The sequence below is a fragment of the Sander lucioperca genome, chromosome 1 (assembly GCF_008315115.2).
Source record: "Sander lucioperca isolate FBNREF2018 chromosome 1, SLUC_FBN_1.2, whole genome shotgun sequence".
Lineage (NCBI taxonomy): Eukaryota > Metazoa > Chordata > Actinopteri > Perciformes > Percidae > Sander > Sander lucioperca.
The window spans coordinates 26586857-26604021 of record NC_050173.1 but is presented as its reverse complement, the minus strand read 5'-3'; the positions used below and the strand labels follow the sequence as shown (position 1 = coordinate 26604021).

Here is a 17165-nt window from a genome sequence, read left to right as displayed (position 1 = left end):
ACTTTATATTACACATTTACACAGCACTGTCGACGTGGCAAACTGACATAATAAATCTGGTACATTCAAAACGTAGAAAACGGTGTCATGATGTGATTGAGGACCAAATTAAATAAAAACAAAGTCAAAGAATAAGAATGGTTAAATACTGTTCAAGGGCTCCTCCCTGTGGGACGGCTGTAGCCACAACGAGACACGTAAAAGTGCAAATAAGAAAGGAGTGCTCCACTTGGGCCAACAACCCACTTTGTGATTACGTGACTGATAACACACTTGACTTGAATCAAGTTTAAGGCATTATTATATGGTGTCATTAATTCATCCGGAGTCAAAAAGTCTTCTCACTGATGCAAAACTAAATGCAATTTAAATGCAGTTGAAGACTTTTTGCAACAGGATGAATAAAAGAATCTATGATAGAGCAAAGAAAGTTCAGAAATTAGCATAAAATAGAAACAATCTTCTTGGTATTTATCCACTGTGTTGTTGTTGTTGTTTTTTTCTGTAAATCTGCATTTTATTAATTTTATTATTTATTAGAATACCTTCATTTAATGGAAGAAAGATCAGCATTATATCGCTGCCATATAGGCCTACAGCATTTTAAACAAATTTAGGAGACCTCTTGTAAACCAGATGTAAGGAATTCTGCAGTTATTGAACTCTTAATATCTTTGACTGTTCTGCAATATGACGCACGGTTTTCTTTTCAGTTGCATATCTTGAAATCTGCTGCAGGAAGTTCAAAACAGATCAACCACTTTTTCTTTTTTATAACTTGACACATCTGAAGTTAGGGTTAAGAAAAATAAGTGCAAACACTACAGGTAACAAAACATGATTTTCTTAGAGGCACTCCTACTGAAGGGTTGCAAGTAAAGGTGCTTCGCCAATGACGCAGAATTTGGCAGAAAAATATTAAATGCTACTTTCCGTGATGGAGGGCGCAATGTCAGTGATGGATGCAATAAGTCTCTAACTTGGGTGACATTTACAAAAACAGCTTCCTGATGACCTTAAGGTAAGCGTGTAAATTGAAAAAATAAACTCACTGGGACTCCAACCCAAAACACAAAACAAAACAAAGTCCACTGATAGTGACACACAGCTGCTCAAAACAGCAAACCATAGAAAAAACGTAGCAAGTGGAAGACTGAAATTTTAAAAGTTTATAACACCTTAAGAGTCAAATATTGACTAAAACAAACAAAGAACAAAATTGTAGGTATAAAAATGGCAAAACAGCTACAAACTACTCAAACGTCTTCAGCAAGACTGGAGTTATATTCTGTATGATAAACTTCTTCTGGAATGTTTTCTTCACTGTGTAAAGTGACAGGTTCAGGTCAGTGTTTTGGGATATGTTGTTGTACAGCTACATTTCCGGCATTTGTCTTTAATCTCTCCTCTAACTTCAGTCCGATTGGCCATTCTGGCAGCCTTTCAAATACAGTTCGTCCTGTGACAGATGTCCATCAAAGCCGTCCATATAGAGGCTGCTGGTGCTGCTTCCGCTGCTGCCCAGGAACGTACCGACCGCTCGGCCCTGACGAGCGTGACCGACGGCATCACTGAACACTTTGTTGATCTGCTCCTCTGAGGGCATCCACCAGTCTGGGTTTGAGGCACAGTGCATCCGGATGAACTCTGGCAAGAAGATTTTCAATAAAAAAATATATATATATATTTTTTTTAATAATTGGAAATCAAAGCACTCCTTGATTTGTACCAGGGTTTCAAAAAGCATGAGGTTTTGAGTGTGACACCACAGGTGACATTCACATTAAAGGCAATAATGCTCAATCTCTTATTTATATGATCATAATTGAGATTTTTATGATAACAATGTATGAAATGACAATGTGACAATATGAAACCTGCAGAGAATTATCACCTGAATCTGCAGCAGCTCTTTTTCAATGAGCTTTATAGAGAGTTTCAGTTTCTCATTGTTTATGTCAGGCCCACAACATTACTGTTTTAGGTCACTCTCACTGCTCTCATAGTGTTGTTTTAGACCGCAGCTGGCAGCTGTTATAAGAGAAAGAGCTCTAAAAACTGACTGGACACTAAATGCTCGGCACCAAACAGACAGCTGACAGACACAGTTGTAGACTAGTCTGTGAACATAGTGGAGCATTTAGAATCTAAAGAGCCAGATATTTCCCTCAAGAGTTGGCAGTGACCAAACACAGAGCTAATAGAAGAGTGAATGTTAGACATACTTTGATCAGATGGACATTAAAACACAACTTTAAATGATTGATCATGTTGCTCCGTAACTGCAGGATGTGTAAATTAACACGTTCACTATAACTTAATAGGTGATGGTAGGTCAGTGTTGTGCTCACAATTTGTATCTGCTGCCCCCAAAGTGGCCGAAAAAATACTGTTATTGCAGGTTTAAAATAATAAATGGTGAAACAGTGGAAATGAATGAAATAGTAGTTACGCTCAAGGCTAGAGTTAGACCTTTTCTGTCAGTGAAACACTTTGAAATGCCTTGTTGAAAAGTGCAATGATCAATCGGCGTAGGAGAAGAATAAGAAAAGAAAAAGAAAACGTGAAGTTTGATCAGTTGAATCTGATCGGTTACAACTAAAAACACGAATGGACCACGAATGTATCAGATCTTAGACCGACATAAGTCAACAACATAAGTCTCGGTTTAATGTTGTTATGAGCCCATAAATAATGAGCTCACTTGATAGCTACTGCTGCTTTTCAAGTCTGAAACATAAGCTGTAAAAGTGGAGTAGGCTACTCTAATAAGCATGGCACTACATCACTCAAATGACACAAACATTTTATACGTAGACAGAGCTTCTGGCTGTAGGCAGAGCTGCCTGGAAGACGACGTTAGGGGCTTAAAACACCAAACACCGATAATGTATCCCAGACTGAAGCACAATGCAAACACTCTTCTAACTCAACAGACATTTTCCGGCTGTGTACCTCTGAGGCAGCTGACTTTGACGGGGTTGAGTGGTCGTCTCTCCAGGCCTGGATCTCCTGAGTGGACCGAACGCTTCCTTTTGCCCAAACCGCAGGAGAATTTGAGCTCGTCCGTGGTGAAGACAAAGCGAATCAGGTAGCGCAGCAGCCGCCTGCCATCTTTCTTAGAGGAGTTGACGGCTTCGTCCCACTGCTTATTAGAGATGAAGAGAGGGTAGTTCTCCAAGAGCTGCTTACTGCCCTGCAAGGAAGAGGAGGTCAGATGATGTAATGGTCAGAAGGCGCTCAGTTATGTCCACAGCCTGGCTCCAAATCTGACTGCATTGTCTAGTTTTGTCAGATTTGAAATTGACTTTTAACCTTCTTTTAGGGTGCACATTATCTAATGTCAATTTCACTAATTTGCTACCACTTCCTGTTGACTTTACAAGCAAAAAAAATACATGAATATACACTGAAATCCTTTATGTTCTCAAACAACAGAAATGCTTGAATAAAAACACAGACCTCAAAGACTGTTTGCTGCTCTTCTTCCTGCAGAGACAGAGTTTGCTTTAATTTCATATTTTCACACAACTTAACAGCACAATTAGCACAATGAAGAAGTTACTGATGCGGGAAGGATGTGATGTTGTATTTTTACACTTAAATATACTGTATGCTACTGATCACATATGCTTCAAATAGCTGTGAATAATACTGCTGCTTGTTTCCTCACCTCTGTGAGCTGCTCCTCTGGCATCGGCTGGACCAGCTGGTTGTGGAACTCAAGAACAGTCTTGAAGTAGTCGAGAGCCTTTTGACAGGGAACTGCATAAAAAACACACATTACCATAAATACAAATACACTGTCAAAATGTCCTGCAAGCAAAGATATGACCCATCTTGTGTTTAATTTAACAATCATGTGCAGATCAAATTAGCCGTTTTAGTGCAATATAGGTTAAGGTAACACAGGGGAGCTCAGTATGCTTTGGGGAGAGCAGAAAATATAATAAAAATAGATGCTATTAAGACTGTTGCCGCAAACACTGTAATGCAATTAGAGAGTGAGAGCATGCCACTCTCTGAAACTGATGACAGACAAAAACTGAAGTTATTAAGGTGTAATGATGATAAACTCGTGTAGCTTTGGTACTGATTAATGCATTAGTATTTTTACTAGATATACTGTATACAGACAGATACAGATGACTAATTAAAAAAAAGAGCATGAACAAATGAGTAGTATTAAAACAATTAGTTGATTAATCGATCTACATAAAATTAATTGGCTATTTTATTGACTTTAACAATCATTTTATCGTTATTGTTAGCCATGCTAGCGCTGTGGCTATAGGGATGGCAATGTTGGTCGGTTTGTCCACCACTCCTGTCCAGACTGAAATAACAGCAACGTCCACGTCAAGTCTTTGAGATGTGACTTGAAACTTGTTCAGGTCTATCAATGCTTTGTATGAAAATTACAAGAGCACAATGGTCAAAATCTCAACCAAGACTTCTTTTCTTAATGTAAACAGGACATTTACGGTAATGAATCAACGCCTCTGTATGTGTCAAATAGTTAAATGAGAACACTCAAAACTGAGGTGAAATTGTGCACAAAGCTCCATGATGAGTTCCTGTCTGTTTGGAACATTGTAGTGTTTCTATACATCACTGCTCCGGGTTTTGATCTGACATCTTTGACATCTCTGATTGGTCACATTTAAAACAGGATCAGTGCTAATCCTGAATGTGACTATGCTGCCTTATTATCATCCCGTTAGCTTTTCAGAAAAAACAGTTATGATTAGGCATCTGTTATCTCTGTATCTTTGACCCATCCCAAAGAATAGACCTCAAAACCCTGTGGATCCAGGCTCTCACTACTTTACCTGGGATATTCTCCAGCTTGTTGCGGAGCTCCTCGTTCTCCTGCTGCAGCGAAAGCACCTCCTGCTCCAACTCCAGGCAGCGTGGACAGCAGCTCTCCTCCTCCTCTTCCTCCTCAGGCAGTGTGGACGAAGGGTGGCCGTACGACTCTGACGGAGTCGGTGAGCCCCAGCCTCCCAAATTATGTCTTGGAGGAGACAACCCTGAGCCGGGCTCTGCCAACGGACACTGCTCATCCTCCAGACCGGCAGCCAGATGTTGCTGCTGCTGCGGCGGCGGCCCTGAGAGCAGATAGTTCTGTAGGGAGTCTGTGAAGATGCGAAGAACGGCAGAGGTCTGTTGTTGGTTCAAATGGCTTTGTTGGGCCTCCTCTTCTGGGTCTGTGGTGGAAGAGCTCTCTTCAGGTTTGGTCTTCCCCAGTGAGGAGCAGTGAAGCCCCTGTACCGCCCCTGGCCCCTCCTCCAGCTTGATGTTGGAGGTGAAGGAGGAAGAGGGCTCCAGGAGACGGCCGTTGTTGAGGAGGCTGAGGACTCGGCTACACTGCTGGGCAAAGGCATCCAGGATGAGACGATTCTCTACGGCAGAGAGAGGGAAAATCCAGAGGTGAGAGACAGTGGCGCCTTTAAACAGTGTCAGTCATCTTGTAGAATGTTTTGTGATAGAGCGATGTTTTCAGAAACATATTTTAGTGTACTGTTTATAATAATAATTTATACTCTTTATTGATCCCCAATGGGGAAATTACAATTTACACTCTGTTGTTATTACACACTACATACAGACCTGAAACACACACACACACACACACACACACACACACACACACACTAACGGAGAGATGTCAGAGTGAGTGGGCTGCGACTGCTGAACAGGCATCCTGGGGGATTCGGTGCCTTGCTCAAGGGCACGTTGGCAGTGCCCAGGAGGAGGTGAACTGGCACCTCTCCAGCTACCAGTCCACCTCCGTATTTCGGTCTGTACGGGTACTTGAACCAGTGACCCTCCGGTTCCCAACCCAACTCAACATAATCTTGATTCATATTTGATCAGCGCTGCCTAGTTTGACAGTGATTATTTTTTCACAGATTATCAGTCTCATGTAATAATGTCAGGATAAACAGTTTGTATATTACAAAATATGACAAAAGATATTTTTATAAAAGTTACCTTACCTTAATACTAATGCATCAATGTGTAAGCAGCATTTTACTGATAGAAATAGGTTTTTGCTATTTTGGACTGTTATCTAATATTTGCTTTTATTGTGTAATATTGGATAATTTGACCTCTGGGCCTCAAAAACTTGTTTAATTAACACGTGTGAGAAGTGTAGAGGGGACATTTTTGGATCTGCCGACGGAACTCAGACATCTGAAACGTGAAAAGGGGCCCCAGCTAGACATGGCTTTATTAAACTCAAATCATGTTTTTTAATGCAAAACTGAAATCTGAAAAGTATCCAGTAAGTTACCTCTGAATTGTAGTGAATAAGAAGCAGAAAGTAGCATAGAATGGAAGTACAAGTACCTCAAAAGTATAGTACTTAAGTGATGTAGGCTACTGCTGAAACTTAAGGAAGTTTCCTATTGGAAAGCAGCAGATACACTTGTGGAAACAATGTGAGTGATTCTATGTTTAGTCCTTACTGGTTTTGGTTCTTTCTGCCTCCCTTTTCTTTCCCTTTTCCTGCCAAAGCGTTCCACATACAGTAGGCTCCTGCTCATAAATGTCAGCTTGATTATGCTGATTTATTCAGATGTCAATAAATTCTAAAGTCACAGAATCTGCTGTGACCAAACCCAGCCGAGCAAAGAAAATCAGCACAAAGCTATTGTCCAGAAACAAGCCTCAGTGTACAGTTTCCCTGGTAGTCTGGGCACGTCTCAATGAGATGATCTCACACACACCTTGGTGTAATGATTATGAGTCCACTGTCCTCACACAAACACACACACAAATATACACAGAGACAAAATGAGTTCTAGGCGGCTACTGCTGCGTTGCCACTCGCTCAGACGTGTCTATCAGCCTGGCGCAGATGTGTTGCATTTATTAATATGCGTGCTGTCTCTGTTTACCCGTCAAGATGTATCTGATATCATTCGCATGCGCCCCCCACCCTCTTCTCTGCTCTCACCAGTTCTGTGGCACTGTGAGCTGAGAGCCTCATAAAATTTCATTAAAAACAACACGCTCGGCAGAGGCAAATTTATGAGCCCCATTTATTTTAATCACAACTCTTTGGGAACGGCATTTCAATGCAATTTGTGTTATTGTGTGCTGAACTGATTGCTGGGTCCAGGGGTCCCTGCTGCCTCTCTTCATGAGAAGTGCATCAAGTTATTTATTTTTTTCCCAGCCATGAGAGGGACATTAAGTTGCTCCCATCATGCAGATACAAATCACTTTGATGTGTCATTAACAGTAAGAATGCATGGCACGTTTAGCTGGAATTGGATCATGTGTAATATAAGCAGAGGAAATATGGTTTTGTGTGATTATTTCATAACTGAAATCAGGACCACATGCTTCCCAGAAGGGATGCAAACAATGGGTCATCAACACTGAAACCTGGGCTTTATACTTACAAAAAAATCAGGCTACTCTTTCACAGATTGAAGTGGGTTAAATATATGAAACTAATGCCTATTTCTAGATTAAACCCGTGATACTATGCACACATTTTCCAATTCTCATGTTGGTCTAGGTGAGTTAATACAGTGCAACCTGAACTCAGACTGAACACTCGATTGTCTGTAAAGCAACAATAACCAGCAGCAAATCGAGACTCATGCTTCCAGCAGTGATAAAGAGATTAATATCTGATTAGAGGACGAGATGTAATGTTTAATTTCGTAACTGCCAGGATTAGGTTCATTGCTTTCATCTTAATGTTAGTTCCCATGGACCCGCCCTCCACACGGGGAACACATTTCTTCCTGAGCCTGCACAGCCCTCTAATGAACTGCAGCTGAAGAGAAAAATTAGCATGGAACAATGTGTTTCAACTGGAGATTGTGAGGGCCCTTCTTGCACACACACACACACACACACACACACACAAGTAAACACACATAGACAGACAAGCACATGCACACTGGAGATTCAATCATGGCTGCTCTCATTACAGCAGCAAATCAATCACTGCTGACAGGAGAAAGAAGAAGGAACTGGAACAAAAACATGAAGCTCAGGTAAACAAAAGAGATGCTTGATTTTAATGACATATTTTTTTAATCTTCCATTCAAGTTTATTGATACTGTAGAAGATTTATGCTCAAATATCTGGGCAGCAAAACCCCAAAATATACACTAGAATCCAGACAATCTGAGGACATGTAGCTCAGAAAAGTCTCAACATCCCAAATCTAAATTAATAATAGGCCTACTTAAAAGATGGAGCAGATCTCCACATATTACCAGGAGTCACCACTCACTCTGAACAAGTTTGAAACACACCTGAGCTGATACCATAGGTGCAGTCTGGAGACAATCTGGGCTCCGCTCTGCCGCTGCTGGCGCGCTGCTGCTGGGTACCAGGAGATGCTGCCGCCGCCGCTGAGGTGGATGTCGGGACCCTGCTGCTGGGCCTGTTCTCACATGGGAAACGACCCTGCTGCTGCTGCGTCGGGTGATGCTGTTGGCTGCTGCTGCTGATTGCGACGCTGGTTTGGTGGAGCTGCTGCAGACGCTGGTGGTGGTGGTGATGATGGTGCGGCTGGAAATGATGCTGCTGCTCGGGATGGAAAGTGAAGTGATGTCCGTCGCCAAACAGAGGCACCTCGACCATAGCGGACCTGTCAAAGCGCGACTTGCCCGCCGAGCGTTTGCTCTGGAAGGTTTTTAGGGTGCTGTACGGACCCCGTTGTTGTCGGCACATCTTCGGGGCGCAGGGCCCTTCATCTGCGGGCTGCATCTCTCCCTCCATCCCCGCCAGGTGTCACAGCGCGGCGGAAGGCTCCGAGTCGGTACTGTGGCGTGCTGTTGTGACAGGCAGCTGATGACTGTAGGACCAGATCCGTCACTGTCTGGCTCGGTTTCCCTCACACACACTGTGTGAAGGGTGGGCTCATTTACTGACAAGCCGCCGCTCCAATCCCCAGTCGGGAACGCAGATACTGAGACTCCTCCAGAGGGAAATACAGGCGGGACTTGTGCGCCGCTGCCTGCCTCCTTTGTAGCCACCATCCACAGAGAACAACGAGCGCTATAGCAGTTGTACAATCTGGAAACGAAAAAAACGCAGAATGAAATTCTACAAATGAAAAGGCAGAGGCCATTTTGCCACTGAGCTCAGAGCATTAATAGAGCAACATGAGCGCAAATGAAAGAAAATGCCACCTACACCATGGAATCCAGGCTACTTAAAACAAGCAAATTATCCAATAGAAAATACTTAGCTTTTATTTAGCCTATTTTTGTTTTCGCCAAAAAATTTAAAAATGTAGGCCTAGGCTATAGCCTATTGGATCAGTACAACGGAACAAAACAACAACAACAACAAAAAGGAAATATAATCTCATAGCCTTTAATTTTGTTTTATATTTCGGATCCATAGTTAGAGGCCTGCTTTTTTAAGTAGCCTAGGCCTATAGTTAGAAGGCAAACTGTCATAATTTATCTCATGTTTTAAATCCTTTATAGTTTAAAGGCTGGTGTAGCAGCTGTCTGGTAGCCTGCAGGCCTAAAAGTTTGCAGCACCACATGGTGGCGCCACATCAATAGGTTACAAACAGAAGATGTAATAGATGGAGGAATGAAAAGACCTGCTGCTGATTAACATAAATATTTTTTTCTCTCCGTTTCAACAGCCCAGACAGGTCGGTATTTTTGCTTCTGTGTAATATCAAAATACATGCAAGTGCTTAGTCAATATTGTGTGTAGACACCAAACTGAACATGGCTGTATAAGCTAATAATGAAAGATTTATAGGCCTGAAGGAATGGTCTGAATAAAAACATTGATAGGCTGATATAATAACCTTTAAGTGGTGATTTTCATTAACGACCGAATCAAACATTTACAGCAAATAACGGAGCATCTGAATGCAGTGTCAGACAGACAACAAGTTTGTAAATTATTCTGCAAAAAGTTGTAACTTCCTCTAAGTTACTTCCTCCTTGAATTAGCCATAGGCCTAGGCCTACATATTTATTCACATGCATTAAAGTGAGCCTGTTACTTTCACTGAACAGAGGCTTTATTGGACAAAAAAAAGTGAGAAGTAGGCTATAGGATAATTATTTAGTTTGGTTTGTTTATTCTTCAGGGACTACACTCTCTTCTTAACGGAAATATAACGGAATTAGCTTAGAAGCCTAATTTTCACCTGCAGTGCCTGGACAGGTAACATATTAAAAAGACACTCCACAAATACAAGCATAAACATTATAAATGCTAAATAAAAAACGAGTCATAATGTCCACAAACTGAGTCAGTCTGGTATCTTAGCTTTAGCTAACATTAGGTCATAGCAGACCAAGTAGCCTAGCCTACACCTGTATTCAATTTAGCAAAGGTGTGCATTATTTCTTATGGATTCAACTTTTCATTTGTTAGGAGGATATGTTTACGTAGTCTCACTTTAATTTTTTTTCTCTGAATGATATGGTTCTGTTTGTTTTTTTTAGACATTGTTTGGTCTTAAATGTAAAACATGATTTTATTCAAATCTATACGCTGCTGCACTAGTGGGTCTCCTCTCGGACAGAATAAACTCGGTAAGATCATGTATGCATGTTATTTGTGCACCTTTGCGGTTATGGGAATAATCGGCACCGCTGCGACCACTACCACCACCACGTGAACGCGCACGTCCGTTAAATGGGGGTTACGTGCGCGCGTGCACAGCTAGAGTCACAAAAGCAGCAACTCTTCAGTGAGGTGGGCGCACAACTTCTGCACCGACACTAACAAACGACCGCAGGAGCAACTCGATTAGGAACAAGAGAAACCAGGAGCAGATTGTTTGACATGTTTCGATGAGAAGAAAGTTCAGTGATGATATTTTAAAAAGTGACAGAAGATTCAGTTAGCCTAAGGATTTTCTCACATTGCAATTTGGGAAACTTTTGGCTCAAAACGATTTGGATGGTGTAAAGATGACGGTAACATAGCTTTACACCTCTGGATCGCTGCGTTTCTCTTTCAGTGAATTCGTCTCAATGAAGAGCCTCTAACCCGGACCGACACACTCGGCGGCCGGGAGCTGAAGCCCACAGGACGTAAACCCCACGGCTTGCCGGGATGGTGCGCCTGCTGAACTGCCTGCTGCTGGGATATCTGACCTGGAATCTGCGGATATCGGACGCACAGGGGGAGTACTGCCACGGCTGGCTGGACGCTAATGGGAATTATCATGATGGCTTCCAGTGTCCGGAGGACTTTGACACCATGGACGCCACCGTGTGCTGCGGCTCCTGCTCGCTGCGCTACTGCTGCGCGGCCGCGGACGCACGGCTTGACCAGGGCAGTTGCACCAACGACAGGGAGGTGGAGAACACCGAGTTTGCAGCCCGTAAGTTTAGGAGTTTTAAACCTACTTACTTGAAAAAAATGCTGTTATCAAGGTTTCCCCAAAATGCAGCATTTTAGCAAAACTTCACGTGAAAAGACACATTAGTTCAGAGTTGAATTAGGTTGGGAACAAACACCACAAATACATCATGTATAAAGTCCTAAATCAATGGTATTTAACCTAAATGAAATTATAAATAAAGTAAACAGATGCATACACGTTTAGTCTAATTCATGGCTTATTCAGTCTGGTTGATCTTTAAAGTAGGTTTGAAGAGGTCAGAGGTCAGCTGAACAACATCAGTAAACACAGAAGAAAGCAGGTTTCAGTGCCTTGCTCAAGGACACCTCGGATTCAAACCATCAGACCAGACAGACTGTGTCGTGTGAAATTATGAGAAATAAGATGCTATTCTGAAAATTTGGTGCATCTACTCAAACAAGACACTAAAGGTCTCTTCTGTGGGACAGCAAAGGACGACATTTGCACTATTAAACACAACATGTTACTGTGTGTTAAATTGTTTTTTTTTTTTTTAAATCCCTGCAATTTTTTTTCCTTCTTAAAAGTAGCCTATATGGTCTGTTTTAGACAGAACGTTGTTTGTGTGTCACCTTTTATGCATACTGGCGTTTTAAGGTTTTCATGCCTTTCCAGCGTTATTCCACTAACATTTCCAGCACCTTTTTCTCTCAGCTTCTGTGGCTTCATTTGACCTGAACTCACTGCAGATTGCTATCAGGATAAAAAGGAAAACTAGAGGAGTTTTTGATGACGCGGCCTGTCAGTCACTCAACAAATGTTCTTTAAACAATAACCAAAGAGTATAGAAGTACCTCTTCTATACTCTTTGCTATAACTCTTTACAAATTCTTAAGCAGAAAGTTGCACAAAACTTAGTTAAGATTAAGTTGGATCACAATGCAGGAATGTATTCAAAAACTTTTACCACACAAGCCGGCTTATTGTGCTGCCAAATATTAAACACATTCACTTTGACTTTGGATTTGCCAACCAAAGTTATCACAACACAGTGAGGCAGCAACTCATTTTCTTTGGCTTCTATAAACCTTTAACAGACTCAAAGTGTTACATTAACCCACTGTTAGTTGTGATATCTTAATAATCGGTCACTTTAACCCTCAACGTTTTCTTTTTCTTTAAAAGTTTTCTTTAAATTTCCCGAACTGATTAACTATGGGGCTTTAACTGAATGGACTGTGTGCTCACAATTTCCTATTTTTTCCCTATCAAAATCGCTGATTTCCTCCCAAAGTGCAAATGGGCTTCACTGTGTAACTTGAGCGGTTTGTGTTTTCCACCAGGAATGGGTCTGCTAGGTTTTGTTAATAATACTATGAAACACTTAAAAGAAATATTTGATTAATTAAAATAATGTTTTAGCCACCATAAACAGCAGGACAGGCTGCAGTTTTTAGCGACCAAAAGGTTACTTTAACAACTCTATAAGCACGACATACACATTTATAATGCACTTCAATGTAGTTTTAAGCAGATATGTGTTTAATGTATTAATGTTATAACTCCTAAGCATCCATAAGTGGAGGCTGCTGTATAGACAGACAAATCTGCTTAAAATTAGATTATAGCGTCATACAACACTCATTAGATATTTGTAGGGCTGCAACCAACAATTATTTTCTTTGTCAATGAATCTGTCAATCATTTTCTCGATTAATCAATTAGCTGTTTGGGCTATAAAATGTTGATCAGTGTTTTTCCAAAGTCCAAGATGACGTCCTCAAATGTCTTGTTTTTTCCACAACTCAAAGATATTCAGTTTACGGTCACAGAGGAGTGAAGACACTAGAAAATATTCACATTTAAGGAGCTGGAATCAGAGAATCTTTAGCATTATTCCATAAAAAATGACTCCCACCGATAATGGATTATCAAAATAGTTGGCGATTAATTTAGTATTGACAACTAATGGATTCATATTTGTTTGTATAGTGCTATTACATGTTAAATAGTGGAGTTAAAGTAAAGTGTTGAAAAAAAAAGTATTTTATTTTTGATTTATTTAGTTTTTCTGAACGATTTTCAGCTATTCAGTTTTTTTTTGTGTCTTCAGGGCAGTGAATGTAGAAAATCAGAACAACTATGTTGGCTGTTTTGTTACATGTAGACACATTATAATAACCTGCAGCTTTCTGTCCCATTAAGGTGCTTCCCATAATTGATCCTAACCTGCCTGTGTCTCCTCCGTCCCCAGAGCCCATCTACGTGCCCTTCCTAATGGTGGGAAGCATTTTTGTTGCCTTCGTCGTGGTCGGCTCTCTGGTGGCCGTCTACTGCTGCACCTGCCTGCGGCCCAAGCAGCCGACCCAGCAGCCCATTCGCTTCTCTCTGCGTAGCTGTCAGGGCGAAACCATCCCCATGATCCTCACCTCCGCCCCCCCGAGCCTCCGCGCCCCATCGCGACAGTCCAGCACGGCCACCACCAGCTCCAGCTCGGCTGGCGGCGGCAGCTCCATGCGGAGGTTTTCTCTCGGAGGTCAAGGGCAGCAGCACAGCTGCCTGGTGTCTGCCACCGTCTCCTCGTCAGCCTCCACCCCCACCCAGACCCCTCAGACTCTGCCTCCACCTCCACCTCCCCCCTACACATCCCCACCAGCACCCATGTCAGCAGGCATCCAGCACTCGTTGCCCTCCACCCACACTCAGCTACATCTCCACCAGCCCTCCATGCCCTCTCAGAGCTTCCTCTTGCCACAGCAGTACTTCTTCCCCCTACAGCCCGACGCCTTCTCAGCGGCCAAAGGCTTCGCTGACTTCGGACAGAGCTGACTAGGCTCCCAGCAGGGGAAGTAGAGGGAATACAAGATTTGTACATGGTTGGCTGTGAGCCTGTGAGGATAAACACACTACAACACAGCTGGTGGTGTTTGGGTGGAAGGCCTGGGCCGGCTGAACGGACACAGAGAGCGCGACAGGAGGACAAGGGATAAAGTGCGACAAAGCTGCCTGGCCTGAGGCGCTTCCCCCTTCTGCATCACAGGACACATCAGAGTTCAACAGACCTGTTAGACGCAGCAACAGTTTTGAATCTTGTGCACTTTTATTTTATATTGTAAACAGACCTCATTAGCCTTATATTTTATTTTTTACACCGGCTGTTTTTCAAGGTGACAGCTTACAATACAGACTAAAATCTATCACAAACCTTCCTCAAGAAACAAAAAACTGAAATATGCACAGGCCGACGGCACCAACACTGTAACTCTGAGCATTGTTTCATTTTTAGAAATAGATGTTGGAAACCAGGGAAATATTGTTTTTTGACAATCGCAAGGACCTCTGAAAGAGGGGAGGACTTGATACACAAAGGACATTTTTATTTAGGAAGAAACTGACTTTTATAAGATGTTGTACAGGCATTATACCCAGAGTAGGGTTGTCATATTGATTCCCTAATTTACAGCAAATAAAATGTTGTCTCTCAGTACCTTCTGTGCACGGATACATGTGAAGTCTGTTAAATGATATTTTTGTGCTCTGAAAGAAGCCTCATCATCACTCAGACAAAAAAAGGAAACCGGAGCGGTCGGGCCTGCACAGCAGCTCACTACCTGTCGCTCATTCTTGCGCCAGACTTCACAGCAGGAATGCAGCGCTGAGATCAGTCATTGTCAGTGTTCAATGAGCATGGCATGGTCACAGCGTTAAAAACAACTCGCCCCAGAAATAGAGGTTTGGGTTGCACCAACAGGTATAGCAAAATCTCCACAAAGACTGTTCTGTTCTCCAGTTATCTGACTGTGAAATAGGCTTGGCAATCAGTGTGTCATGAAACCTGTTCAGTCTGAGGATGTCTGCTGCAGCATTCAAGTCTGTGCTGTTATCACCGGACTGTTTGATCACAAAATAAGACTTGACAGATTTCAGTGTTAACTTCTTCAGGTCTTGTTCATACTCATGGTTGTCAGGTCGAGCTTCAATTCTCACATTCCACGCTCTGCTTATAAAAGGAAAATACAAGTTGTGAACAAGTTTTGATGACATTTCCTAAATCTTTTGGATAGGTATAATGTTTTTATATCTTCGCCAGGTTTCCAAGTTTCCAGTTTCTTTTCCAAGTTAGAGTCCTGATTATTACTCATGCTGAAGGCTTTTACTTTATTCTGTCTCAGATTTCACAGAAATTACAAAAAATATCTGGGTCCGAAACTTCTGAAAACATTCTTCTCATGACAAAATCCATCAAGTATTTAGGCGATCACATACTGTTAACAGTGTATGATAGCGATGCTACAGTTTGTATTCTGGTTGTGTGATAATGAACTAAATATAGTGATGAAAACACGCTAAGACAATAACTTCTCGATTACCAATCAGCTGGAGATTGCACAGAGACAGGAAACACACCCATCGGATACACCAGCAGTGTATTTGTCACAGTTGTTAGCACTGACCATGATTTCTGATCAAAAATTTGCCTTTGTGGCATTATTCCTTTGTCAGCAGATCAGTTTGACATATTGCAGTAATGGAACAAGAAGAATCAAATGCAAAATATACGTAGATACACCATCTGTTTGAAATGACTTCTGATTTACTTCTTGAACCAACTTTAGTTTAGTTGGCCACACCGTAAACAGATGAACCAGTTTTTCTTCAATTATAGTTTTGGCAAACTAGCTGGTTTTTTGAAGATATTTTTAGACATGTTATGCTTTATTTAGATACTGTAGTGACAGAGAGGAGAGGGGGAAGACCTGCAGCAAAGGACCCTGGGTAGGACACCAACACTGGGGTAGTAAGGAATCAGCCGTTTTTTTTCTTGATTTATTGTTTGGTCTATAAAATGTAACTTGAGTCACTTAGAATGATTCTGGGTGTTTATCTACATGAACAGATTACTGTGTGATTGGGATCACAGACAGTGTAAGGTCGACTAAACGCAAACTGATGTTTCTCCCTGCCTTTTCCTGTTTAGGTTCCCACTGTACTGTTTGTCGCCACACACCAGCACAAGACGACAGTGATTTCAACCCTGCAAATACACAGAATAATAAGCAACGAAGTTCACATTGTTCCTCCATGATTGTAAAGTTTATTTCAGTAGTCCTTCATGGCAGTAAAAGACAACACTTATAAGTTTGCAGTCCCAACATGCAGAACAATCATCGAACAAAATGACGGAAAAGAAACAAATATTGAAAAGTAAAGTTAAAGGTGCGTTTTTTTCTCTTTTGTAAAGTGATCAACACTTGAGGGAGAATCAAAGTAGTACAGTTAAATATTTCAGAGAACAGTTTGTGTTATCCATTCATGCAGCCCACGACTTTCACAGACAACAACGCGTGTTTGATGTTTTCTGAAAAAAGAAAGCAACAGTCCAAGCCTTCCACAACGACGACATCCACATTCAGCGGTTTGGAAACTTTTGACAAGATGACGACCAATTAAGTTTTAACACTAAAGACCAGCAGAGAAAAATAATCACTAACCCTTACTAAAGAGCTTTCCTGTAAAGCATAAGTACACTACATAAAGAAAACAAGTTACAAACATGTACACTCAAAAGAGAAATCAAAAACTGAAATCAGATAATACCAGATGTCCAATAGTGGAAAGGTACATTGAGTGCATTGTGCAACATCTCCTGTTGAAGCGAGCTGAGCATCAGAAACTCCCACAGTCCAGGTTGAGAGTTTGACCACACACACACACACACACACACACACACACACACACACACACACACACCGTACACTAATGCTCACATTTTCCCCAAACGGGCCATGCATCAGCACACAGTAGTACACCATAGTTATATCTGGAGTCGTGCAG

The 17165-nt window shown here is 41.8% G+C and overlaps 2 protein-coding genes across 2 annotated transcripts; one reads left to right on the top strand and one right to left on the bottom strand.

Annotated features, from left to right (window-relative positions):
- Positions 1–717: 717 nt before the first annotated feature.
- LOC116052269 (BEN domain-containing protein 4) lies at positions 718–9251 on the bottom strand. The gene is made up of 6 exons (XM_031302813.2): positions 8290–9251; positions 4833–5405; positions 3674–3765; positions 3463–3489; positions 2956–3196; positions 718–1647 (listed from the first exon to the last, which is right to left on the bottom strand). Exons 1-6 carry the CDS (start codon positions 8756–8758, stop codon positions 1415–1417), a joined length of 1635 nt encoding a protein of 544 aa, XP_031158673.1. The 5' UTR covers positions 8759–9251; the 3' UTR covers positions 718–1414.
- Positions 9252–10524: 1273 nt separating this feature from the next.
- Positions 10525–14817, top strand: shisa3 (shisa family member 3). The gene is made up of 2 exons (XM_031302815.2): positions 10525–11348; positions 13585–14817. Exons 1-2 carry the CDS (start codon positions 11078–11080, stop codon positions 14157–14159), a joined length of 846 nt encoding a protein of 281 aa, XP_031158675.1. The 5' UTR covers positions 10525–11077; the 3' UTR covers positions 14160–14817.
- Positions 14818–17165: the final 2348 nt, after the last annotated feature.